The sequence below is a fragment of the Delphinapterus leucas genome, chromosome 6 (genome assembly GCF_059928025.1).
Source record: "Delphinapterus leucas isolate spDelLeu-1000000601 "Yukka" chromosome 6, BTC_Dleu_Yukka2, whole genome shotgun sequence".
NCBI lineage: Eukaryota > Metazoa > Chordata > Mammalia > Artiodactyla > Monodontidae > Delphinapterus > Delphinapterus leucas.
This window is the reverse complement of record NC_143134.1, coordinates 124,116,946-124,140,537: the sequence shown is the minus strand read 5'-3', so window position 1 is coordinate 124,140,537 and position 23,592 is coordinate 124,116,946. Positions and strand designations below refer to the sequence as shown.

At 62.4% G+C, this 23,592-nt stretch overlaps 2 protein-coding genes and 1 long non-coding RNA gene across 7 annotated transcripts in view; 1 reads left to right on the top strand and 2 right to left on the bottom strand.

Moving 5' to 3' along the window:
• AJM1 (apical junction component 1 homolog) overlaps positions 1 to 2,378 on the bottom strand; it is a 7,137-nt gene extending 4,759 nt beyond the window's left edge. Inside the window, exon 1 of the mRNA XM_089914023.1 lies at positions 24 to 2,378. The gene's annotated coding sequence lies outside the window, so the exon portion shown is untranslated. The remainder of the gene's footprint in view (positions 1 to 23) is intronic.
• The window catches only part of LOC149749071 (uncharacterized), a 25,594-nt gene extending 3,249 nt beyond the window's left edge, over positions 1 to 22,345 (top strand). The window contains exons 2-3 of the long non-coding RNA XR_016393692.1: positions 727 to 12,733; positions 13,553 to 22,345. This is a non-coding gene — a long non-coding RNA (uncharacterized LOC149749071). The remainder of the gene's footprint in view (positions 1 to 726; positions 12,734 to 13,552) is intronic.
• Positions 3,160 to 23,592, bottom strand: RABL6 (RAB, member RAS oncogene family like 6). 5 transcript variants are annotated; one of them, XM_022578143.3, is made up of 15 exons: positions 22,979 to 23,592; positions 16,665 to 16,799; positions 15,394 to 15,441; positions 13,061 to 13,113; positions 12,027 to 12,118; positions 11,736 to 11,876; positions 11,059 to 11,164; positions 9,482 to 9,585; positions 7,054 to 7,373; positions 6,695 to 6,845; positions 5,595 to 5,810; positions 5,291 to 5,513; positions 4,764 to 4,935; positions 3,927 to 3,985; positions 3,160 to 3,816 (listed from the first exon to the last, which is right to left on the bottom strand). In XM_022578143.3, exons 1-15 carry the CDS (start codon positions 23,106 to 23,108, stop codon positions 3,625 to 3,627), a joined length of 2,142 nt encoding a protein of 713 aa, XP_022433851.2. In that variant the 5' UTR covers positions 23,109 to 23,592; the 3' UTR covers positions 3,160 to 3,624. The 5 variants fall into 5 exon arrangements, with proteins under 5 accessions (XP_022433851.2, XP_089770150.1, XP_022433852.3 ...); XM_089914024.1 differs by lacking the exons at positions 3,160 to 3,816; positions 3,927 to 3,985 and adding an exon at positions 5,995 to 6,048 and having other exon boundaries at positions 4,352 to 4,935; XM_022578144.3 differs by lacking the exons at positions 3,160 to 3,816; positions 3,927 to 3,985; positions 22,979 to 23,592 and adding exons at positions 5,995 to 6,048; positions 18,912 to 19,021 and having other exon boundaries at positions 4,352 to 4,935.

The window sequence follows — 23,592 nt, the reverse complement described above, 5'->3', positions numbered from 1 at the left end:
CCCCCAGCGCTGGCCCGGCTTACCTGGGGCACAGTGGGCGGGGCAGCCCTGGCCACGGGCCTTGGCCGAGGCCGCAAGCACTTGCTCCATGCTGGCGTCAGAAGCACCTGCAGGAGGAACCCAGCTGTCCAGCCACTCAGGTCCTGCCCCCTCATCCAGACCATCCTTTCTGTGCCACTTTCTGTTGGGATGAGGCGGGTCAGCCAGAACAGGGATGTCACTGCAGTGGTTCCCGAACTTCTGCGCGCACTAGTGACCACTGGGCAGGCTTGGGTAGACCCCCTTTCCTGGGACAGGCCAGCAGCAGGGTAGGAAGAGTGGGGGTGTGATCCCAGGATCCCACTGCTGGAGCAACTGTGTACTCCTTTGGGGCCTTCACAGACTTCTTTATAGGTGTTGGCTCCACAGAGCAGGTGGCTGAAGCCCCCTCCTTAAGACCCAGTGCAGAGCGAGCCCTCCACTGCTGCAGTGTGAGGTCCCGGCCCCGGCCTTCAGCAGCTCCACTCAGTCACCTGATCGTCCCGCCCCACCTGCTGGCTAGGCTGGACATGCAGTCCTCCCCCAGCGCTGTGTCAGGCCCCAGGTCCTGAAGTGGCCCCATCGGGTCCAGGCATGGCATCTCGGCTCGTGGACTTGCTGGCCCCACCCTCAACTCTCCGTGTGGCCCAGGCCAGAGTAATGCTTCCAAAGATCACAGTGGACCCTAAAGCTCCCTTTCCTTTGCAGAAACATCCTTTGACTCTCCCTCATCCTGGGGTGGCAAGACCCACGAAGATCTTTGGGGCTGTCAGGAAAAGCCCGGGAGAGCGACCCCCCATCTTTGCAGTGAGTACACGGCAGCCGGCAACTGGGCCCTGGTTGCAGGACCACGTGGGGGCTTGTGAGCCAGGAGCTCAAGGCTGCCCCTGGGTCCCTGAGCAAAGCACCAGGCCAGGAGGCTGCCAGCCGGGGAAGCAGGGCGGTGGGTGGGTAAAGCCCCCGCCGCCCCCGATTCTCAGGCAGGCCCTCCCCACAGCAGCTCGGGAAGGCTCCATGGAAACCTGAGGTTCCATGCCCCCGCATGCAGGCTGAGCTGGGGTCCAGCCCTCTGAACCAGGCTCACGTTCAGACCTGAGCCACCGGCTTCACTGGGTACCCAGAGCCTGGACAGGCTGCGAGGAGCTCAGACAGTGGTACAGGTCCCCACTTCCTCACACAGGCTGGGGGAGCGTGCTCCAGGGTGAGCTGGGTCCTCACCTGGTAGGACCTCTGGTCTGGTTGACCCTCTGTGTCCCGGGTGTGCCAGGGGCTTCCTGCCGGCAGGGCTGCCCTCCTGGGTCAAGGCCACCCAGGCCCAGTGCCTGCCCCCAGCTCAGCCTCAGGCGCACCCCAACTGCCCCTGGTTTGCAGGACCACCCCCTCCCACTCCCTTCCATCTTAAAGCTAGGCCGGAATTGGGGGCTGGATGACGGGGTGTGAGGCTCCGCCCCAGGGAGGTGACAGCCCGGCCTTGGTGCTGCTGTGATGAGGAGCTAGACCGGGCGACACCCCTGCCCATGGGGATGGGACAGTCCGCCCTCGCCGGGGTCCTAGGCCTAATAAGCCCGGCGGGTGGCCTCCCCGCCAAGCAGCCCGGCCCCTGCCCCGAGCGCCCGGGTGGGGGCCGGCGTCCTCCAGGGGCGGCACCCCCATCCTTGCAGATGCCGCACCTGCGAAAGACCCGCGGGGCAGCGGCCTCGACCCCTTACCTGGGCGGTGCTCCCCCACCTTGCCCGGTGGGCTGCGCAGGCCCGGCGAGCTCTGCCGTCCCCCGCGCTGCCGCCGCGTCCCCGGCACCAGCAGAAGCTTCCAGGCAGCGGCGCGAGGCCGCCGGGCCGCTCAGTGCTGCCGCCAGTGGCGACTGGCAGGACTGCACTTAAAGGGGCCGCGCCGTGGGCCTGGGACGCGTGTGCCCCGCTGGCTCCAGGTTGGGGCTGTGGCTGGGCGCGAGGTGACGGGCTCTCTGCAGCCTCAAGGGCAGGCCTGGGGTCTAACGAGGGGACCCGGGCCCAGGGAGCACCTGGCCGGTCCTGCCAGCCCCCATCTCCAGGACACCTGCCCAAGGGCAGCTGGTGGCCTGGCAGGTCTTGGAGCTGAAGCCTGGAGGAAGCCCAAGCCCTGGCCCGCACAGCAGACAGCTCCCGGAATTCAAGCCTCGGTTCAGCCCGGGCAGGAGCAGATGGGCGGCTCCCCACCCTGCTGGCCTCTGTGCTGCAGTGCTGGAGGTGCCAAGTCCTCCCCAGGTACCTGGGTCCAGATGGGCACCACCTGAGTGCCTGCAGCCTCCTGTCCCCAGGATGTCCAGCTTCCCCATGCAAGGGCATGCTCTTGCGCTCCCCACCTCCAATGTCCAGAGGCTGCTGCTGCTCTGGGCAGCTCTGCACACCCATGAACTGCATGGTGACAGCCTCCCTCCAGGCCCCTCCCACACACGATGTTGAGCAGGAAATATTCTAGCTTGGCAGAGGGGCAGGTCACCGATGCCCTTGGCTCCGAAGGCCGGGACCTGCCACACTGTGGGTCCGTCAGATGAGGGGCCCTGGGCAAGCTTCAGGTCAGTGTGGTCCCCACGTTAGCAGGTACTACAGGGACAGTCGACCTCACAAACTCCAGGCTAAAGGGAGCCCCTAAGGTATCTGGGGTCCAGCCCCCAACACCTGCCCAGTGACCGATGGCCCACGGCCTCGTGGGTGCGAAGTTCTCTAGGCACGGGAACTGGGGAGGGGGAGGCCCGGCCACCAGGCCCCGCTTCCGCCTGCACGCCCTCGGAGGGAGCAGTCCTCTGGGCACCTGTGGGGTTGGGGGCAGGGCAGGGCCCTGCTGACAGCTGGCGGGGAGCGGCCTGTGGGGTTAGGGTTGGGTGTCAGGTGGGAGCAGGGACACACAGCTGCCCTCAGAGGGCTGGACCGGGCACACAGGATGGTGGCCGTGCTGGTCCCACTTGGATAGGGCATGGCACACGGAGGGCTGGGCCTGCTTGAGGCTTCCTACCCCCAAGGGTAGTCATCCCTCGGGGGAAAAGGGCTCCGGGGCGTGAAGGTAGGGTGCTAGGACCTTCCTGCCCACCCACACCGACCGGGCGCTGGGGGCAGGTGGACCCGTCCCAGCCGGGCAGGGGCCCCGCAGCAGCATACACAGATGCGCAGTAAAACAGGGGAGCTTTATGGTCCGAGTGGTGTGCAAGGACAACAAAAGAATACGAGTGTTGTGGGCCTCCCCGCTTGGCCCGCGCACGCCCGAGCTCAGGTGCGGGTGCAAAGCCGGTCGCCGTGCCTGGAAAGGGCTGCCCCCAGGGACGCGCCAGCGCCGCCTGCCCTCTGTGCACAGGTGCCCCAAGGGTCTGAGGACCAGAGGTCTGCAGAGCCGGGGCAGCTGAAGCGGAGGCCGCTGCATGCAGCGGGCCTGGGTGAGTGCGTGCGGCGCGCCGAGGGCAAGTAGGGGCCGGGCAGGCGATGGGAACAGCGCCCCACCCCTGCAAACAGCCTCACGGGCTTCCTCGGCCTCAGTCCCATCCCTGAGAAGCGCTGGGGGCCGGCTGCCCCTCCCCGCAGGGCAGGCCCAGCGCCCCCAGCACACGCGGAGCGCCCTGCGGTCTGCGCGCCAGGCCTAGAGCTCCTCGTAATCGCCGCCCCCGCGGAGGTGGCCGCCCGGGGCCCCGCCCCCCAGGAAGGCCTCCAGCTCGTCGACCGCAGGCCTCTCTGTGCCCCGCCGCCGCCGCCGCTCCTCCCGACACTTGTCCTCCGCCTGGTCCCTGCTCTTCTTCCGCCGGCTCTTCTTCTTCGCGGCCTTCTCTTCCTCCTGGGGGGCGGGAGGGACGTGCAGCGTCACCCGGGGGCTGGGAGAGCTGGGCCCGCCCTGGGGCCCACGCTGCCCAGGGGCACCCGGGAGGGCTCAGGGAGCGTGTGTACCTCTTTGCCCTTCTTCTTCTTCTTTTTCTTCTCCTTCGAGGGAGGCCTGCCCTCTTTATCTGCACGGATAAGACGCAGCCTCAGCTCCCCGTGGACCAGAGGCCAGGCCCTCCCCGGGCCTCCCGGACTGGTGTGAGCCTGGGAGTGGGCGGGTCTAGCAGAGGCCCTGAGCCGGGGTCCCAGCGTGAGCACAGCCCAGAGTGAACGCCCAGCACCTCAGGCCTCTGCCCTGGGTCTGGGTGGGGCCCTGGCTACAAAGGCAGCAGGAGCCGCACGGGCCGCCACTTCAGCACCAAGACAGGCCCAGGAAGGTCCTTTCCTCCCCACTTTGGGGACCAGGCAGTTCCAGGACCGGCCCAGGTGACGCTGCTGGGCTCGAGCTGCCCAGGCTGGAGGCTGGGGATGAGGCAGGGAGCGGTGGAGCTGGCCAGGGTCGTCATGGAGCACGTGGGGGCTCAGCAACGCAGGGCCGGACTGAGGGTTCAGGAGAGCTTGCAGCAGCGCTGCCCACGCCGCCAAACGCCTCCCCTGTGGCCACTCGGTCAGCTGCCTCAGCTGCCCATCCTTTCAGCCTGGTCCTGGCCTGAAAGCCTGGGATGTCGTCAGAACACAGCTGGACCCCGAGCAGGACAGAGAAAAAAGAAGGGACTGGGCTTCTGGCCCCGCGGGATGGCCTCGCTGCTTGCGCCCCTGTGCTCCTGTGCTCTGGGGCCCCCAGGTTCAAAGGCACAGGTAAGGGGGTCAGAAACATGGCCCCTGGCTGGGACACAGTACAAGTCACCAGTGCCGACGCTGTTGGATGGGGAGGGAGGGGCAGGCGTGGCGCCCCGCAGCTACCTTCCTCGCTGCTCTCCTTGCGGCCTGTGTTCTCCAGCCCCAACCCGAAGAGATCCGAGTCGTTCTTCAGTCTGAAGGAGGGGGCAGGGGGTTTGGGGGGCGGGGGCGGCTGGACAGGGCCGGCTTCCTCATCTGTCACGTCCGAGAGGTCCTCTCGCACCGGGAACTCACCCTGGAGAAGGAGCGGGCAGGTGGGCCGCTGAGCCTCTCCCCAGTTCCCTGTCCCATGACTCCGTAAGGTGGCTCCTGTGCCGCCCCGCACCATGGGCTCACCCAGAGTGACGACAGCCCGAGCGGGGTAGCCGTGACGCCGAGGTCCCCCACCACATCCTCCCCAGAATGGGGGCAGCCTGGGCCTGGCACACGCAGCCCCCTACGGGGCAGCCCTCCCGGCTCAGCCAGGCTGCCCTGACTCACGCCCCGCGAGACCCCTGCTGCGTTCTCGTGCCTCCCGTGCCTTTCTGCCATTCCCCACCCACCCCTCGCCCTGGACTCGGAGGCAGCGTGGTGCCAAGATCGGTCCTCACCGCTCTCCGCTGAGTATCTGAGTCACTCTCAAAGTCAGGGTCGTCCATGACGAAGGAGAGCATCTGGGCAGCAATAGGCCCCTCGGGGTCACTTTCTGATGACACCTGCTTGTCCCCTCCGTCCTCCAGCCCCGGAGAGGAGCCCTCGGTGCCGCCTGGCCAGTGGGGCTCTGTGGCCTTGGGAGCTGCATCCTGGTGTGGCCTCGAGGCCTTCGTGGAGGAACTGCAGGACACACAGGAGGGTCACGGAGCCTGAGGCTGCCCTTCCCCGCGGGACACCCCTTCCTTCCCACCCCCAACATACCGTTTGGTCCCTGGTTCAGAGCACTTCTGGGGGGCCAGGACGGTGGCCTCGTGGCGCCCTGCTGCCACCTCTTCTTCCCCCTCGCTGGACAGAGTGATGTGCTCGCTGGGGATGGGGCCCGTGGGTGGCAGGGGCCTACTAGGCGGCTTATCTTCAAGGTCCACGTCGTCCTGGAAACCCGCCACCATTGGGTTCCCTCCTGGGGCCTCCCCATCACTGCAAAGGACAGGCAGGGCAGTCAGAGGTCACGAGTGGGGTACGGAGCGCCCACCCTGATCACCAGGCGGCTCTGTGCCAGGCAAGGGCCCTGACGGCGGGGTTGTCCACCCTTGCGTGGACGCAGCAAAGGGGGACACACTTCGAGGGTGGCCTTGGGGGCTGTCCTGTGTAGGGGACCCACCACATTGCAGCAGAGCTGTGGCAGAGGTCGACAGGAGAGCAGGCGTGAGGTGGGCTGAGGAGAGGACAGAGATGCCCCTGTGCGGCGGGAAGCCACGGCGGGGCCCGCGGGTGGACACCTGAAGTGGGTGCCCTCCCGTGGGGCGGTGGGGTGAGGGGTATGGGGCCCAGGGTGATGAGGGGCTCAGTGATGCCGGGGCCCTCCCTTGGCAGGGGTACAGTGCTGGCTTCGGCCTGGTATTTTGCACTTTGGGACACGCGGTGATGGTGGAGGCGGAACGGCGGGCCTCACTCGGGCTCAGCACTGGGAAGGGAGAGTGTGCGCCGGGCCTCGAGCCTCTCCCGTGCGGCCCTGACCGGCCACCTGCTGCGGGAGAAGCTGACAGCAGCTCTTTGGCCCCAGGATTCCTCCTTCCACCCGGCCAAGGCTCTCAAGCGGCATCAGCCCAAGGAAGTCACTGACAGGAAGATGCCGCCGACAGGCGGGTCACCGGCTCCCTGCTCCCCCCTGCAGGTGTGAGGCTGCCCTTCCCTCAGCTCCTCAGGCCCAGCTCTGCTTCTGTCCCCAGAGCCCAGATGGGGTGCCTGTCCCCTCCGCCCGCCCAGTGCCAGGGAGGCAGCAGAGTCCGCACCGGACGGGCCGAGGGCCAAGGCTGAGGACGGCAGCAGCTACCCGCCTGCCTCCCAGGCCCCGCCCTTACCTGTCACTGTCCTGCGGGACCTTGGCTCCAACTTTCTTTTCATCCTTTGGGGGGGCTACGTCCTCCAGGAAGCTGCGGTCAAGACTGTCGTCAGGAACAAAGTCCTCCACGTTCTGGACTCTTGCCGGGGCCTCTGAAGCTGGGGCCGGCTCTGTGGACAGCAGGCACCAACTCTTGCCCAGCGCCCAGCCCAGCCGGGTCCACCCCAGGCTGGGCCACAAGCAGGATGCTGTGTGGCTAGGCTGTGGGGCTGCCTGCCCAGCAGGAAGAAGGGGGACCCCATCCTGGCCGGCAAGGGCTCCCGGGGCCAGGGAGACAGGGCTGTGCCCCACCTCCCGAGGGCTGCTTCTGGGGCCTACCTGGGGGTGAAGGGGCCACCTCGGCCGCCGGCGAGGTCCCGAACAGCCGCGAGATGATGCTGCGTCGCGGGGGTGCGGCGGGGACCAGGGGGTGTGCAGGGGCTGGCGGCGCCTCCGAGGGGCAGGGGGGCCCCGGGCAAGCCGAGGGGGCCTGGAGGGGCGGCTGCGGAGCCGGCTGGGGTGTGCTGGGGCTGGAGCTCCCCGTGGACACTGCACTCAGAGGCACCACAGGAGATGGGGAGCCCGAGGATGGACTCTGCCCGTTGGTGGCCAGCGGGGACGCGTGGCCACGGCTGCGGGCCTCCATCATCTCGAGGAAGCTGGGGGCAAACAGGGCAAGGGGTGAGAAAGCCACCTCCCCGCGCCTCCTCCTCTGAGGCTCCTCAGAGGCTGCTGCTGCTGTGCTGGTGGGGACGGGGTGTCCCCGCTCTCAGGCTCAGAGCCCCTACCTGCCTTTCCAGGAGGTTTCCCAGCGCAGGCTGGTGGCAAACACTGCAAGCGCCCCCAGGGCGGAGGGTGACAGGTGCGAACACAAACCCTGGCTGGGAGTCTCTTCCCGCAAGGGGAAGGGTGCGCGTGTGCAGGTGCGCGTGTGCGGACAGGCAGGCTTTGCTGTGCCCCCGCCCTATGCCCCCTGACCCTGTTTCTAGAACCCACCTACAGGGACAGGCTGCAACCCTCCCAGACAGGGAGGGGCCTAGACCCGGGCAGCCTGGGCCCAACTGTCCCACTGGCTGAGGACCCTGGTGTCACCTAGGCCTGTAGCAGGGCCCTCCTCCCGTGGGGTGGGCTTTCAAACAGAAGGTGTGGAATGGAGAGCCGGCCTGTGCTTGTGGGCCAGGGTCCCGGGGGACTGGGGCGTCTGGGCCGGCCGGCCTCACCTCTAGGTTGGTATTTCGGCGAGGGGGTGGGGGGTGGGAGGAAGGACGGGCAAGGCACTGGGTCCTGGCGCAGGCTGGGAGCGGATCTGCCCCAGACCTCGTCCGGTCCCCCAGCTGCTCAGGGGAGGTCACAGGGACACCACAGCTGAGCCCCCACATGGCGCCGCCTTCTTCCAATGGCCTGGTCCCGGGGGCTGGCTGGGGGCGGACGCTGTGGGGAGGCTCCAGATGCCACCTCACCAGGGACCCTATGCTTGGTGACGCCGGGCGCCCAAGCTTTCCGTCAGAGGACACGTTGCAGGAGCTGGTCAGCCCCAGGGTGGTGTCCACAGCGAGGCCAGCCTGGCAGACGGAGCAGGTGAACCCACCCCCAGAATAACTCCTGCTGCCCCCCCTCTCTCTGTTCCAGGACCAGCAGCTGGATCTTTCTCGGGAGACCCAAAGGCCCTTCCTCGAGTCCCTCTGGGGCAGCTGGGAGGTGCGAGGGCCCTGCCTGGGCCGTAGCCAGAGCCCGTGCTCCAGGCCGTGAGCACAGGTGGGGCAGCAGCCTGCGCCCCACCCCCCAGCCCCAACATTTGGATAATTCAACCAAACAAAGGAAGCACCTGTTTTTAGGGGTGGTTCAGGGTTAGGCCTTCCCCCACGAGCTGTGGAAGGCGGACGGGCCTGCTACCTGCTCTGGGCGCCCCAAGACCCTGCAACGGCAGAGGAGGGCCTGCCCGGGGGCTGCTCCCCGCCCGCTCGGCCGTCCTGCTGGAAGTGCCAGGACAACGCCCCTTCCTCCACTATCAAGGGCCAGGAGATTTCGTTCCCACCCAACACGCCTTCCCAAGGTCAAGGAGCTCTCTCCACTGGCATCAACCTCGGAAACCTATGTCAAAACAGGGACGGGGCCTCGGCTGGAAAACGCCAGGGTGGCCGGTCTTGCTGGGGCCTGCGGTGGACACGTGGCCGGGTCAGCGGCTCCCCCTTCTGCATGCCAGGTGGCCAACAGGCGGGCCGGTCTGGACAGAGGCAGGCGGGGGCCGGGCAGCTAGAGCGCCTACAGCCGCACCGGGCCTGCATGCCGTGTTCCCTCCACCCCCGCAAGGCACGCAGCTGTCTGGGGACAGCAGCTGCAGAAGCACCTCCGTGAACTGCCGGCCACACTGTGTGCCCGTCACACCCGGTTAAAGCAGGCCGGGCCCGAAGTGCTCAGTGGGCGGGGGCGGCAGGGCCCTGGGGTGTCCAACCTCACATCCTCAGGGCCAGCAGGGGCCCGGTATCTGCTTCCCAGGAAGAGCTGAGGCCTGACAGCGCAGCGAGAGCCACCCTCGTCCCCTTCCCATGGGGCCTGGACCACATTCAAAGCTGAAATGACTCGATTTCTTTGAGCAACACACCTCCACGCGGACAGATCTACCCGGGTGGGTGGCACTCAGGCTGCGGGCCCACTGAGCGCACACCCGAGCTCAGAGGGAGGCCTGGCCCACAGGGTGCACGTGCCACCTGCCCGCAGAGCCCCGCCTGCAGGGTCTAAACGCTGAGGGCAGCCGCGGCCGACATACATGTCGTAGTTCTGGTCCTCGGTCTCCTGCTGCACGGACAACTCCTCCAGCGTGGCATCGATGTCCAGCTGGTTCGTCTCCAGCTGCCGCAGCAGCGTCTCTCTCTACAGAAAGGAAGCAGACACCTGAGCCGGGACCGTCGCTGCAGTGAGCCACCCCTTCAGCCTGGCGCCCCTCTCGGCGGGCCCTTGATGGACAAAACCACCTGAAGCTGAGTGCCTGGAGCCGGGAGCCCGCATGGCCTCGCCCAGGGGGGCATGATGCCTCGGCTGCTCTGCAGGGCTCCAGGGGCAGAGGTCGTGATGCGAGCGAACCGCCCAGAGAGACAGCGCCCTGTTCACACAAGGTACCCCAAAGTGTAAGAAGCCCCAACACTTGCTGAAAACCACGCGCTTCCTGCCAGCCCCAGGCTCAGCACCAGCAGCGGCTTCCAGCTTCCATCCTGCCCGATGCCACCCCCCAACCCATGCTGCGGGTGTTTTCCTGCGATTTGTGTGCACGTTTTACTTGGACAGAAAGTTAAAGGGACTCCTTCAGGCGACGTGGATCAACACCCAGGAAAGGGTGGCCAGCACGTCTGCGAGGTCTGGACACCCTGAAAACGCCCGCTGCCCTGGCCTGCAGAGGCCTCATCCCTTCAAAAGAAGGCTAGAGGAAAGGAAAGACAGCTGCTCGCCCGAGTAAGTTTCTACATCGTTTTGGAGAAGGGCCACGGGTCAATGTCCCAGTGACAAGCCGTGTGGGTGACACGTGTCCCCGCCATGTGATGAGCAGGGCAGTCACCTCTGGGGTCTCGCGCACAAAAGCCCATCATCCATCTGAGGTCAGACAGACCCTGAGCCAGGCACGTCTGAAGAACCTTCACAGCCCAGCACAGCCAAGGAAGAGTGACCACTACGTGTGGGGTGGGCTGGGTGAGGCCCAGGACAGAGGGCCGGCGGGAGGTGCCGACAAAGCCTGGTTCTGTGGTCTTGATGGGAACACCGTGGAAACATGAGGCTGCAATCGGGGAACTGAACCGGGGCACGGAACCCTCTGCGCTCTCTGCAAACCTACAACTGTTCCCAAATACGAAGGTCAATAACGCCAAGAGCAAAGGGCTGCACAGTAGGGGGAGGAGGGCAGGGGCTTCTCGGGCCCATCCCGGCACCTGTCGCCAGAGAGGGGCCAGGTCCACAGCGGGGACACAGCGGCACGGACACAGGGAGGATCCGAGGCGTCCTGATCTGGGTGCCGGGGCCGAGTGCACCTCCTCGGTGAGGACGGACACATGAGGGCCCCAGCAGGGGTCAGCGCAGAGGGTCGCAGCTCCCGGGAAGAACGTGCAAGGACACCCATGTTCTCCCGCAGCTAGTGGGTCCATGGCTCCAGAAGGGCCCAGGCCCCAGACCACCAGGCAAGGGGAGGGGACAGGGTGGGCCATCCAGGGGCCGCCAGCACCCGCACATGGTATCCTAACTGATGGCCTCGTTCCAACCAAACCACCAAGCTGCCCGCCCGCTCGGGCCCCGTCCCTGCGCCACAGCGGCCCTGACATATCCAAGCCCCACCCCCTGCACCCTGCCAGCAGGGCTCACCTGGAGCTGCAGGAATGGGATGTTGAAGAACCTGTGCAGGTACTTGAGCCCGAAGCTGTTCTTCATGGAGGACTCGGCGTAGCGGAAGTAAGAAGACCCTGGGGGCCTGTTCATGAAAAGCACGGAGACATGAGACACGGTGGTGGCAGCGGGCGGCGTGGCCTGGCCCCCTGGGCCGGGCCACCCTTGGCGCCAGAACCCCCTTGCAGGGCTGAGTCGCCTCCTGTGGGTGACGGGCTCACGGTCCACAGGAGGAGACCTGAAGTTCAGAGGGCTCCGCTTAGCCGGGCGCCCACCAGGGGATGCCTGGACCAGGAAGGTGCTGCCTGCCTGCCCTGGCAGGACCTCGATGCACCATCCCCAGTGCCTGGCCCCGGCCTCAGAGATGGAGGGAGGCCGCCCCCACCTGGCACCTGGGACTGCTCGGTGCCAGGAAGCCAGGTGCCCACCCTCGGTCCTGCCCGCCCACACCCCACCCTCCAGGTCTGCGTCCCCATCCCGGAGGAGCAGGGTGCGGGCCAGGCGGGGCAGGGAAGCCGGGAGAGCTGGTGCACCTGGGGAGCCGGGGCCGTGCAGCTGGGTGGGCGGCCAGGGCTCGAGGCAGAGGAGGGCGCAAGCAGGAGCGTCCCAGGGGGACAGGCCGACCGCAGCAGCCGCGCCTACGAGCTGGCACCCACCTGTCCAGGTTGTCGATGAAGTCTCGCGCGTCGTCGGGCAGGATGACGCGGTGCTCGCCCATGTCGCGGTAGTTCCCCAGCACGCACACAGGCACGTGCGTCGGCACTTTGGGAAGCTCCCGGAGAATGTAGTTGAAGGTCCTTGGGAGGCGCCATGTGGGGAGAGACCCGCCTTAGCTTCCGCCCCCAGGGAACAGCGTGGCTGAATGGCCGGCGTGCACACTGCCCACGGCCAGCCCTCAAGAAGCACTGAGTGCCCTCCTGGATGCCCTCGCAGGCCAGCGCCCTTACCACTGCTTGGTGATATCGAACATCATGACCACCCCGTTGCAGTTCTTGTACACGTCCAGGAACTCGGCATCCAGGGCCATCTCGGACTCCGCCTAGGGATGGGGGAATCGGGCCTCAGAGACGGTGCCCCAGGCCAGGTCCCACAGGTGAGCACCCGCCAGCTCCTGGGAAAGGCTGAACAGGACTTTTACAACTGAAAAGACAATGGCTATTTTCATTTTAGGGAAAAAAAACATAGACGCAAGGTTATCTGGAGTGGAGGCCACATCGTGCCTGCCCTCAACTGAGGGTCTCCCGCATTGGCCGTCGGCAGCGTCCTGACCTTGGGGCTCACAGACGCTCCACTGCTGGGACAACTGAGCTGAAGAAATGCGTTGCAGAGCTGAGGATGCGTGTCCCAGAGAACCTTCCAGAGCACACACACCAGGGAGGCTGCGGTGCTGGGGGCGGTGGCAACATGCCCACAAAGACCACACAGACCTGGGCCAGGCGGTCACTGGATCTTCCTATCCTAAAAGGGAACCCTAAAGGCTGCCCGCCGTCAGGAGGCCGTCTATGGACAGGAGGACGCGGAGAGAAGGGCCCTTGGAAGCCGTCAGAAAGCTTTGCAGCTGGCCCCTGAATTCTTTGTGTCGAGGTGGCGGCCGTGGTGAGAGCCCTCTCGGAGCCACACTCAGGCCCACGTGTGCCTGGGGCCACACCTGAAGGTATGCCTATGCTTTTAATGGCTGAGGCCTTTGTAACACGGATATAAAATTTGGTCACTTCACCTAAATACCTCTCAGGTCACCCCAACTCCGAGTAGGGTCTGGCGGGCATCCCTGACACAGAGCAGCAGCTCAGGTGACCCCAGCCACCCCAACGCGACCAAGGGCAGCACGGGGGCGGCCACTGAGTCCGCCTGAGTCCCCCAGCACAGACGGAGTCCTCAGGAGGGCCGGGCCAGGCAGGAGGCAGAGGGGTCTGAAGAACAGATGCCTGCTCACAACCCCCCACCCGAAATAGTGGGCCACGTGGGAACAGATGCAGCTCACCTCCTGGGGTTCATTCTCCATCTTCAAGGCATCGCCTCGCTTCTTGCATTTTCCTTAAGAAAAGACACAAAGTCACGGGGTGGAAATGCTGGGCCCAAGGATGGCCTGAGGGGGTAGCAGCCCCTCCTTGTGTCCCACTGCCCCCCATGTCCCTGCCCCCGCCTCCAGTAGGTGCCTTACGGGCTGGGGTTGGAGCCGCCAGGACCCTAGGGCAGGACACGGCCAGGACCCCAGGGAGGCCACGGAGGCTCCCTGAGCCGGTGCTGAGGGTGGACGAGCTGGGCTTGGGGCCAGGAAGCCGTGGAACCACCTGAGCAGTAAGAGCTCCCATGCCCAGCCTCCCTTCCCTCCATCTCAGACATTTCTGACAGGGGAGAAAGGACCACTCATCACCCTAGGGTCCCGGGGCCCTCAGTCTCAGAGCAGTGGGCTGGGTGAAACCAACAAACCGGGGTTCGTTTATTAGAAGGCCGCCCTCTGCCTCTTCCACAGCCTCTCCCAGAACCTCTCACCACCCTCTGATCCCGTCTCTGGAGGTGCCCCCAGCTCAACAGATGCTGGCCACCTCGCACCCTCCCAGTGGATGCCTGGGGCCATGGGGTCGAGGCCCGAGCACCACGACTGCCGACAGGTGTGGCCGAAGCCCAGGACGTGCCACCACCGCCCAGCTGCGAGCAGAGCGGAACCTGGGCTGGTGCTCCTGGGGGGAGGGCCGGGCAGCCAGAGTTACGCCGCGCCCACGCCCGCCATGAGGGGCACCATCTCTCAGCCGCTGCCACCCCCCTCCAACTCGATGCCCTTTGCTGCTGTGGACGAGCCTCGGACCGTGTCCAACAGGGGACCAGTCAGGGTGGTAGAGAAGGCACGTTTCCTTCCCACTCTGCAGATTCCCACCCGAGAGGCACCAGATGACGGAGCCGTGGGGATGCTGAACGCTCGTACGGAATGCTGCTCCTGCCCCTGGCCGCCAGCACACGAGCAAGCCTCCTCTCCACGCCGCAAGGAGCTCTGTGGTGAACAGCCACCCAGGGAACTGTGGCCAGCCCATCACCGCCCTTCCATGGGTGGGAAGTGGGGTGCTCGGAGGTTCCCAGAACAGGGCAGTGCCTGCCTCTGTACCATGAGGCCGTTCCCCCCACTGAAGACACGACATGCTACTGCATGGAAGGGGTCCCGTCAGCAAAGACAGAGCCCATTCTGGACATGTGCATCCCGTCCCGAATGAGTGCAGACCCAGGGAGTCGGAGCCAGGCACGCGGGGCAGGCGTGAGGGATGTGCCGGGGCACGGAGGGCAGCCTGGCCCGAGCGACGGCTCCCCCTCACATCCGGGATGGCGGCTGGGCTGCAAGGGGCTGCTTCCTAGTGCTACCCGGCCACACTCACACAGGATGCAGTGCAAGCACGCTTTGGAGCACGAGGCCCCTCCAGGCCCCGTGGGGTTTAAAGCATCCTGGGGGCAGTAACCCCAGCGTGGTGCTCGGGCCCAGGGTAGCAGCATCCTCACCTGGCTCGATGGGTCCTTGGAACCCAAACCCACCTCCAAAGAACGTGGTGTGGGAGAGAGCGCGTGTCCTGCATCAGAAATCGCAAGCTCGTAGAAGACAACGTCCCTTTGTCCCTGAAGGACGGGAGGAGCTATAGCAGGCCTGCGGGGTCCGAGGCCGGGCCTGGGGGTCGGAGGTCAAACCTGCGAGGCCAGACCACGGTGTGCACAGGGCACTGGCCACAGGAAGGAACACGAGCATCACACAGGAGGGGCCTGTGGCCTGTGTGCGAGGAGGAGATGAATGGGATGAGACGCTGGGGGCAAACGTGCCACGCCCCCACCCCGGCCCGCCTGCACACAGGCACGGCCGTTTGGGGTCTGTGTGCGTGCTGGGGTCCCCAAAAGCTCAAGCCACCTCAGAAGCCAAGGACCCTTGGCCCTGGGCCCAGGGGCAGGAACAAGTGGGCTGCTACACCCACGGTGCTGCAGGAAGGGCTCCCTGAACAGCCTCACAGAGCCTCTGGGTGTGGTCCGTGTCTGCCCTCCATGGCCACGTGCTCAGCTCACGTGGGTGGAACAGGTGTTTCAAGAGCAAAGACCATGGTGCCCCGACTGGTCGGCACCGGGCGCTCCATCCTGGACCACACACCCGGAACCCGACGGCACGGTCAGCACAGAGCCAGGCCTCCGATGGCCCCTGTGCCCAGGAACCAGAGTCAAGGGAACGAGGCGCCAGGAGGCGGCAGAGGAGGGGCCGCCAGCGAGGGAGAGAGGACAGCTGTCCTCCTCCACAGCACAAGCAAAGCTTGAAAGAGAAAAGCGCACTCATAGAAGGATCTGACTTACCTTTGTCAACTACATCCCAGACTTCAACTTTCACGATATCATCAGTGGCTAAAACAGGGGGGAAACAGTAAGATGAGCATCCAGCGTGAACTTCCGGTTTCAAAGACGGGCCGCGCGGATGTCACTGTCCCCACTCGGCGCCTCCCCAAGGGCCCCTGCTCCCGCCCAGGCTGGCGGGTGCTGTGCCCAGGACACCCCCTCCCTGGAAGGCAGGGAACAATCTGGACACCTCCTCCGCTGACACGACCCCGTATCCTGAAAGGTCCCTGGGGCAGGCTCGCACCCAGCCTGAACCCGGCCCCCGCTGGCCCCCCGGCTTCTGCGGGAAGGCCCAGTCCCAGTGATTCTGCCCTGCTCCTTGGCAGAGGCCTCTGCTCCGCTGCTTGCGGGGGGCCAGGGCAGCAGGCTCTGGGATGGGCCAGTCTGGCGTCAGGGCCTGTGCACATGCTCGGGCCGTCAGCGGGTCCACCCACCACCCCAGGGATTCCGTGGGGAAAGGGGAGAGGCGGGCAACTGCCGGGCACCTGCCGGGCACCTGCCACCAAGCTGCAGGGCACAAGAAGTGCGCTGTCCCCACTGACTTCACCCCAGACCGGGAAGGGGTGCCCTAGGGGGTGAGGCTTCCCTGTGCAGCTGGTGGGCAGGGCAGCACGAATCCACACAGCTGTCCTACGTCGCGGCCTGGCCGTCCCTAGGAGCGAGTCGGAACTTCTACAAAGGCCCATGTGTCCTGCTGTTGGCCCGCTGGATTGTTTTTTTCAACGAAAAGGAATGTTTAAAATGGCTCAAAGGTCGTTTGCTTTCTGGCTCCTGAGCACGCAGAGTGGATTCTCTCCCTCCCAGCAGGGCGCCCCGTGGCCGCTGTCCCCCAGGAGCGGAGTGGAGGTGCCTGCCATCAGGCAATCTCGCCAACAAACCCCCTCCCAGGACCCTGTGGGGACTGGCACTTCACAACTGCCGCCAAGAGCCGGGCTCCAAGGCCCAAGGGGCCTCTGTCTGCCGGGGCCCAGCACGCGCTGTGGCCGGGATGGTCCCTGCCCGGAGGCTCTGCCCCTGGGACGTCCGAAGGTCCAGGCCTCTGGCCCCGCTCCCCAGGTGGACCAAGTCTCCCACGGGACAGGGGACTTCAGGGCCACCCCAAAGCGGCTTTGATGAGCCCCCGAGTTCACGCGTGTGCGGTGTTCCAGTGACGACCCCAGGCTGGGGGAGGGCGACGGGAGGAAGACCCCTACCCAGCAGGCCCCGGAAGCCCCGCCCCCCGCCGCCCTCACTTTTGTAGCTCCAGTGGATGCTGGTGACCTGGATCTCCTGTGTGGGGATGTACTCCTCCACGAACTTCTTGCCCTGCAGCCGGTGCCACAAGGCTGTCTTGCCCGTGTTCCTGTCCCCTCGGATCACGATCTTCACTGCAGGGAGAAAGCACAGATGAGGCAAACAGTCAAGGCAAAAGGCAAACTTTCATCCCCCGAGCGAGTCCACGCATGGCTTCTTGTGCACAGACGTGGCCAGTGTGGCTGGCGAGCCAGGAGAGCTGGGTGAGGTGGGCTGGCCGGGAGCCCCCAGAGGGACGAGGCCGTGGGCACACGTTCGCTCCCTCGGGGCACCGGCAGCCCTGCTCTCCCCCAGGCCCCTGACGGACTTCCTCCGGGGCAGGTGGTCGACCTCGGAACTCTGCACTCGGGAACGCAGTGCTCCAGAGCTGGGTGCCCGTGGGGCAGGTTGGGGCAGGCTGTGCTCACCTCTGCAGGCCCCACGATTCCCATGTCCGCTCTTACCCTCCTTTCCCAGAGCCCTGGCATCTTCGGGGCAGGATTCTGCAGGACGCGGGGCTCCTCAAGACCACATCTGGGATGACAAGAGGAAGCCTGGATTCTACTCTGCTTGCTCAGCCGGTGTTTAGGAGCGTGTGCACGTGGAGGGCTGGGGGCAGCGTCTCCCCCACTGGCACCGGGCACCTGGCAGGGCCGGCGTGGACTCCATGTTTCTCACCCGGTCATCCTCTAGGGCGCCGTCTCCTAAGTGTTCAATGTCCGGCACAAAGTCACCCGTGACATCGTATGTTCTAGACCTCGTAGTTGCTGCGGCGCACTCTTCATCCTCCCGGACACTTGTTTTGTCTTTTTAATTAACCTTCCCAGAGGTTCGTCTACTCGACCAGTCACGCACACACGCCCTGTGTGTTTTGCTGGACGGCTCCACTGGCCCTTCCTAGAAACCACTTGCTCCTGCGTTTTTCTTTGTCATTTACTTCCTTTTACTTTCTTGAGGTTTATCCTGTTCTTCTCCTGGGTTTCACACCGTATTCTCGGGTCGACCAGCACAAGTATGTGGGCTGTTCATTATCACTGGATTACAGATACTTCTCTGACCCATAAATTACTTAGAAATATTTTTAAGTTTCCCCCGAAAAGTTGTACTTTTTTGTTATTCCCATCCAGTTTTACTCACTGTGGCCACAGAATGTGGTTTTTATGGTACATATCTCCTTGGGTGTCTGCTCGGACTGTCGGTTTTAGGAACGCTCCTTGGTGTGAGCGGGGCTGGGCGCAGACACCTGCTCTTCACTGAGTCTTTCTCTCGCCCGGCTGGCTGTCTGACCTGCACCCAGTGTGAGTCCCCATAGCTCCGGCACGAGAACCCCACGGGTGCGGCTTCCTCGTGGCTGATACTGAACCACCGCTTGGTTCCACGACCCTGCTTTCAACCTTTCTATGCCATCGTGTGTTGGACGTGTCTCTTACACATCACACAGCCAGAAAGAAATCAAATCGCAGTCTCTCTTTCACTGGTGCGTCTGCCTGTTCACATTCCCTGGTTGCCAACAGCGGCGGGTAACCCCCTCCGCCACGTGCGGTCATTTCCAGTCACTGCCGGGGTTCCCTCCCCTCTTTTCTGCCCTCCTTCATGTTGGGCGAGCGCCACGTGCGATCATTTCCAGTCACTGCCAGGGTTCCCTCCCCTCTTTTCTGCCTCTTTCATGTTGGGCGAGCGCCACGTGCGGTCATTTCCAGTCACTGCCGGGGCTCCCTCCCCTCTTTTCTGCCTCTTCCACGTTGGGCGAGCGCCACGTGCGATCATTTCCAGTCACTGCTGGGCTCCCTCCCCTCTTTTCTGCCTCTTTCATGTTGGACAAGGGTTTTCTTTTATTCCCCTTTTGCCTGGTATTTATTTGGAGGGTTTGAGATCTATTTCTATTCTTAAATCTTTAACACACACCTTTGCTGCAGTAAAGTCTGAAGTTAACACATGTCCTTGGCTCCCACTTAAACACACTCTGGTCAGCGCCATCGTGGGTTACACGCTGATTGCTAGCGTCTGGCTCCTCCTTCTGCGTTCCCCACGGTCACGATGCTTGTTCACCCATTTCCGTGCTGACCTATGCCTTGCAAACCTCCTCCATCTCCCGAGCTCCCTCTCCATCTGTCTGGAGTACCTCCTCCGGGATTTATTTCAGCAGGAACCTTCGCACAGAAACTGTCCAACTTAGACCGGAGAGGGGTTTAATCGCACTCACTTACTTGGTGTAGATTTCTAGGCCGACCAGGATTTCCCCACAGGAACGTCTCCACCACCATCACTGTCAGCGTGTTGTCAGGCTCTTGGCTGTCCCTCTGCTTGCACTGGTCGCTTCTACAACTCTCCTCTTTGACTTTGCTGTCCTGAAATTCCCATGATGTGTCCAACTCTGGGAGTTTGAAAGCTCTGGCCTTGGGTTTCTTGGAGTTTCACGTACTCCGGGAACTCCGGGAACTCCTAGCCTGCATTTCTGCAGTAACTACCTCTTCTCCACCCCTGCTATTCTTTCCTTCTGAGACTCAGATCACATGTGTGTGGGCATCGCTCAGTTCTGGGCCCGCATCCCCCTGCCAGGTGCCAACTCCACCTTCAGCTATTACGCTGCTTCGCCCACCTGCCAGCTTTTTGTTTGCGTGACCCTGCTCTTTCATTTCTGGAGGGTATCTTTGGTTCTTTTTTCAAACACGGCTTGTCTGTCCAGAGTCTTGATATAATCTTAGAACTGCTTCCTTCTTTTATATCTTTACCAATTTTAACATGTATTGATATTTGTTTTCTATTCTGCTTTGAGAATGAAAAGTCTTAATTTTCTCTCTCTTCAACTGAAATCCTTTTAAAATTTGAAATTTACTCTTCAAAAAAGTTAATTAGAAGAAACCGTACAACGTCAGAAATAAATAAAATGACCTGCTTTCATCCATTAAAAAAAGGAATTGGCCTCTACTTTTAAATTAAAAAGTCCAATCAATCTCAGAACCTTGGACACTGGCTCAGATAAGCTAAGTAAGTGATCCACTGAAAAACCTGTAATTAAGATTCCCCCAAGAAGCGATGAGGAGCCCTTACTTAGGAAGCATGTGGCGCTTTACGCCAGGCGTTTTACTAAACAGAATAACTCTATTTCTATTCTACGTCTTTTCTTTTATTCTAAGTAAAGCTACAACGCAGAAGACACAGGGACCTAATACAGGACCCAAGAATCTCTCCTACTCCCTGATTCAACAGTAATTCACTCACACTGCCACACATTTCCTGCAAGATAGGGAATCTTGTTTTTGTGTTTTCGTACAACAAAAAAAAGTATGGTTTATCTTGGATGCAAATGATGCAATCGATCACTCTGTAGGAGGCACAACTGAAATCCAACGATGCCCTTTCTCCGTACCACCAGCAGGGGTCACTAGACACACGCCCAGCTGGCCACCTCCTCCTGGGCAGCCCCTCACCCCCACCGCAGCAGTGGCTCCTCTGCTCAGAGCCCTCTAAGGTGTCCCGTTCACAGAGTCCCCAGGATGGTGTGAGGGCCGCACTTCTGCGGCTTAGTCCCCCGTGCTTCTCTCCTGACCTCGCTCCGCCGTGACCCCTCGGCCCTTCTCCACGAGGCCGGCTCTCGTAAAGTCCCAACCCCAGCCCCCACCCTGCTCCATTCCTCCACCCTTCAGATGGGTGATATGGTTACCGCCTCATCATGTTTAGTGCCCACAGTCTGCCTTTCTACCCCCACTAGAATGGAAGCTCCACAAGGCAGAGACTGCCGTCTGGGTTTTAACTGATCTACGCTCAGTAAATATTTGCTAAGTAAATGAACGCTAGGGAAGGAAAACCTATAAATGAAAACGTGGCAGATCACGGGCAGCAAAGGCTCGGGAACTTGCAAATCGACCCTGCTGGGGCAGGTCAAATAGTTTGCCAAACACAGCTGTTTATTTCCGAAAGAAAAAGCTCTCTTACCCAGAAACCAGCCTTTCAAAGGTTTCTTGGCAAGGAAGTGTTTAACTCCATTTTAAGTTCTAGCACTGAAATCCGACTGGCCAGGACTCCGGCTGTCCCAGCCTCTGGAGGCTTTCTCAGTAAGGAATGCAGCCTGGAGCAAGGGCACTCTGGGTGAAACGCACAAGACCGGTGCCTCCTCACTGGACCCAACACAGGTAGAAAGAGCAGACCAACACAGGTAGCATCCTTCCACTTAACACGCGAATGACTTCCAAACCATGGACAACGTCCAATGTCTCATTTGGGTTTTGATTCTAAACGGGATGTGTATGCTGGGACTCTGCATGGGTGTCACTTCTCATCGTCATAGCAATTTAAAAGAAAACGACTTATCTGCCCCAGGAGGACAAGGTTCTGTAAGAGACCATCATCAATTCTTACCCATAAAAGTCCTGAGTCTAACTATCAAATTGCTGGTTTGCTCTCCTAAGTAAGATGTTTTGGGAAATAAATATTAGAAATGTTCTATTCTACTGACTAATAAAAAAATTTTAAAGTTTCAAAATTGCAGTATTAGCCAACTACAGGGGCAGCATCACCCTGAAATGTCCTGTGGGCACAGCACCCCGTTTCTCTCAACTGCACCACCTTTCATTCATTTTGTTCCAGATCAGAATCTGTCCCCCCTCTCCCCAACTTCCTGGGGCGGGTCTCTTCTCTGGAAGGACTCCAATGCCCTTTCTACTTTTTTTTTTTTTTTTTTTTTTTTTTGCGGTATGCGGGCCTCTCACTGTTGTGGCCTCTCCCGTTGCGGAGCACAGGCTCCGGACGCACAGGCTCAGCGGCCATGGCTCACGGGCCCAGCCGCTCCGCGGCATGTGAGATCTTCCCGGACCGGGGCACGAACCCGTGTCCCCTGCATCGGCAGGCAGACTCTCAACCACTGCGCCACCAGGGAAGCCCCATCCTTTCTACTTTTTACTCCCGCCCACCCAGGACCAGGGGGTGTGCCCACCAGGGAGTGCTTTTCCAAAGGTGAACATTTTTCAGGTCCAGTTTCCAAAGGACTAAGCTTAAGTTTTAAAAAATAATACCATAAATAATAAAATTAAATAACGGAACTAAAGGTGGATTGTAAAGACTTGTGTAAATGAGTATTTTGACTTACTATTCTCTTCTTGGAATGTGAGAGAAATACACACAAAATTGGGTAAAATACATGCAAAACGATCCCTCTTTTAAACCCAAAGTCTTTCCAATCAGTTTCTTAATATGGTACATTGTTACCAAAATCTGGGTCATCACAGAGACTGAAAGGCTCCCCTGAAAGTAGCAAAGGGAGGAATGTCCAGTATCTTGTAGCAATATATGGAAATACTTAAAGAGGAAAACAATTTAAAAGCAGAGAACAACATTAAAAAATCTTTAAATACTTCAAGCAAAAAGACAGCAAGATGGAAAAACTTTAAAGAGGTCAAGAGGACGGTCAGCCTCTAGGAGCTACACAATTTACATAATTTATAACTGAGGACTGGAAACGACCTGGGCTTTCAGGGCATCTGGTAAATAACTCCTCTTTCCCGTAGGAGAAAAGAAATCTCTACAATAACAAGTAAGAGAGTAAAGCCTGTGCCTTCTGGAGCTTTTCTAAATATATCCCTCACAAATGCTTCTTTAAAAAAAAGGGGGGGGCAAGAACGTGCGGTGTAGCTGACATTCCGTCTTCAAACGGGGTTCGAAGTCTACAAAGAAAATTCCCATAGTTCAAACTACCGAAGCCGGCGGAGTCCTCCGCTCTCTTCTTTTGCGGGTGACCCCGCGGTTCATGGCTGGAGAGCTCCACCACCCACTTTAAGAAGCGCCATACACCACAGACTCTCCCCACGTTATGTAAGAATCCCTCTTAGACGAGGTCACCTGGGCCAATGAGGGTACCGCAGACGCACGAGGAACCGCCTAGACCAATTTCACTCGAATGTCCCACCGTACCAGCATTCCTCGGGAATGACCCACAGGTCAGAGGGGAGCGCCGCGGGCCGAGGAGCCCACCTTCTGGCCCTGGGGTCCTCTAGGACCTCCTCTCCGGCCCGCATCACCTCCCAACCCCAAGGGAACGCCCCTGGGGCACCCGCAACGTGCCCGGCACAGGTAAGGGCTCAGCTCACCTGCACACAGACGGCGAGGCCCTCGGAGCGCGACGGGTCCCCCAGCGCTTCCCGGGCGAGGCCCGCCCCGGTTACCACAAGTCCTGGACGGCGCGGCTGGGGCCTGCGGACCCCGCGGGACGGCACCCGCTGCACCCGTGCCCCCACTTTCCACGTGCCCCCTCAGGAACCCCACGGCGGGCTACACTCACTGTTGTACTGCACCCCCTTGGCGAAGCGCCTCTGCAGCGCCTGGTTCATGGACTGCAGCCCAGCCGGGATGTTCTTGTCGCGGCCCGGAGCCTGCTCCGACCCCACCAGCTTCTTGAGCGCGGAAAACATCTTCCCGCTCCCACGTCCGAGCCCGGCGCGGCTCCCGAGTTCAGCGGCAGCGGCGGCGGCTGCGCGGCGCGGATCGCACCATGTCCCGGGCCCCGGCGACCGGGCGCCTGCCTCGAGGGCGGCTCAGGGGCTCAGCCGCGGAGGATCAGCTTCGTCCCCCGCGGACCCCGGCGCGGCCGCTCTGAGCTCGTCAGCGCCGCCATCTTGGCGCCGGCTCGGCGGGGCGCGCGGCTACGGGGCTCCGCGAGGGCCACAGGAGTGCGGCGCGCGGAGGGGTGCGCGTGCGCAGAGCGCTGCGGTCTCGGGGCGTGCGGCTACGGGGCGCCGCGAGGGCCACGGGCGGGTGGCGCGCGGAGGTGCGCTCTTGAGCCGGGCGGTGTAGGTGCGGGGCTTTGGACTCCGCAGTCCCGCCTTACGAACTGCCCCCAGGGTTTCAGCTCAGCTCAGACCCCCGTCCGCATCCCCGCCCGGACCCCCTACTCAC

What these genes read in the sequence shown, in the direction of transcription:
- RABL6 (XM_089914024.1), bottom strand. Translation starts at nt 23,108, where the DNA reads ATGTTTTCCGCGCTCAAGAAGCTGGTGGGGTCGGAGCAGGCTCCGGGC. An exon ending in TGGAGAATGAACCCCAGGAG is followed by an intron (nt 12,119 to 13,060) that starts GTGAGCTGCATC and finishes CCCCATCCCTAG; the next exon opens with GCGGAGTCCGAGATGGCCCT. An exon ending in TTCGATATCACCAAGCAGTG is followed by an intron (nt 11,877 to 12,026) that starts GTAAGGGCGCTG and finishes GCGCCTCCCAAG; the next exon opens with GACCTTCAACTACATTCTCC.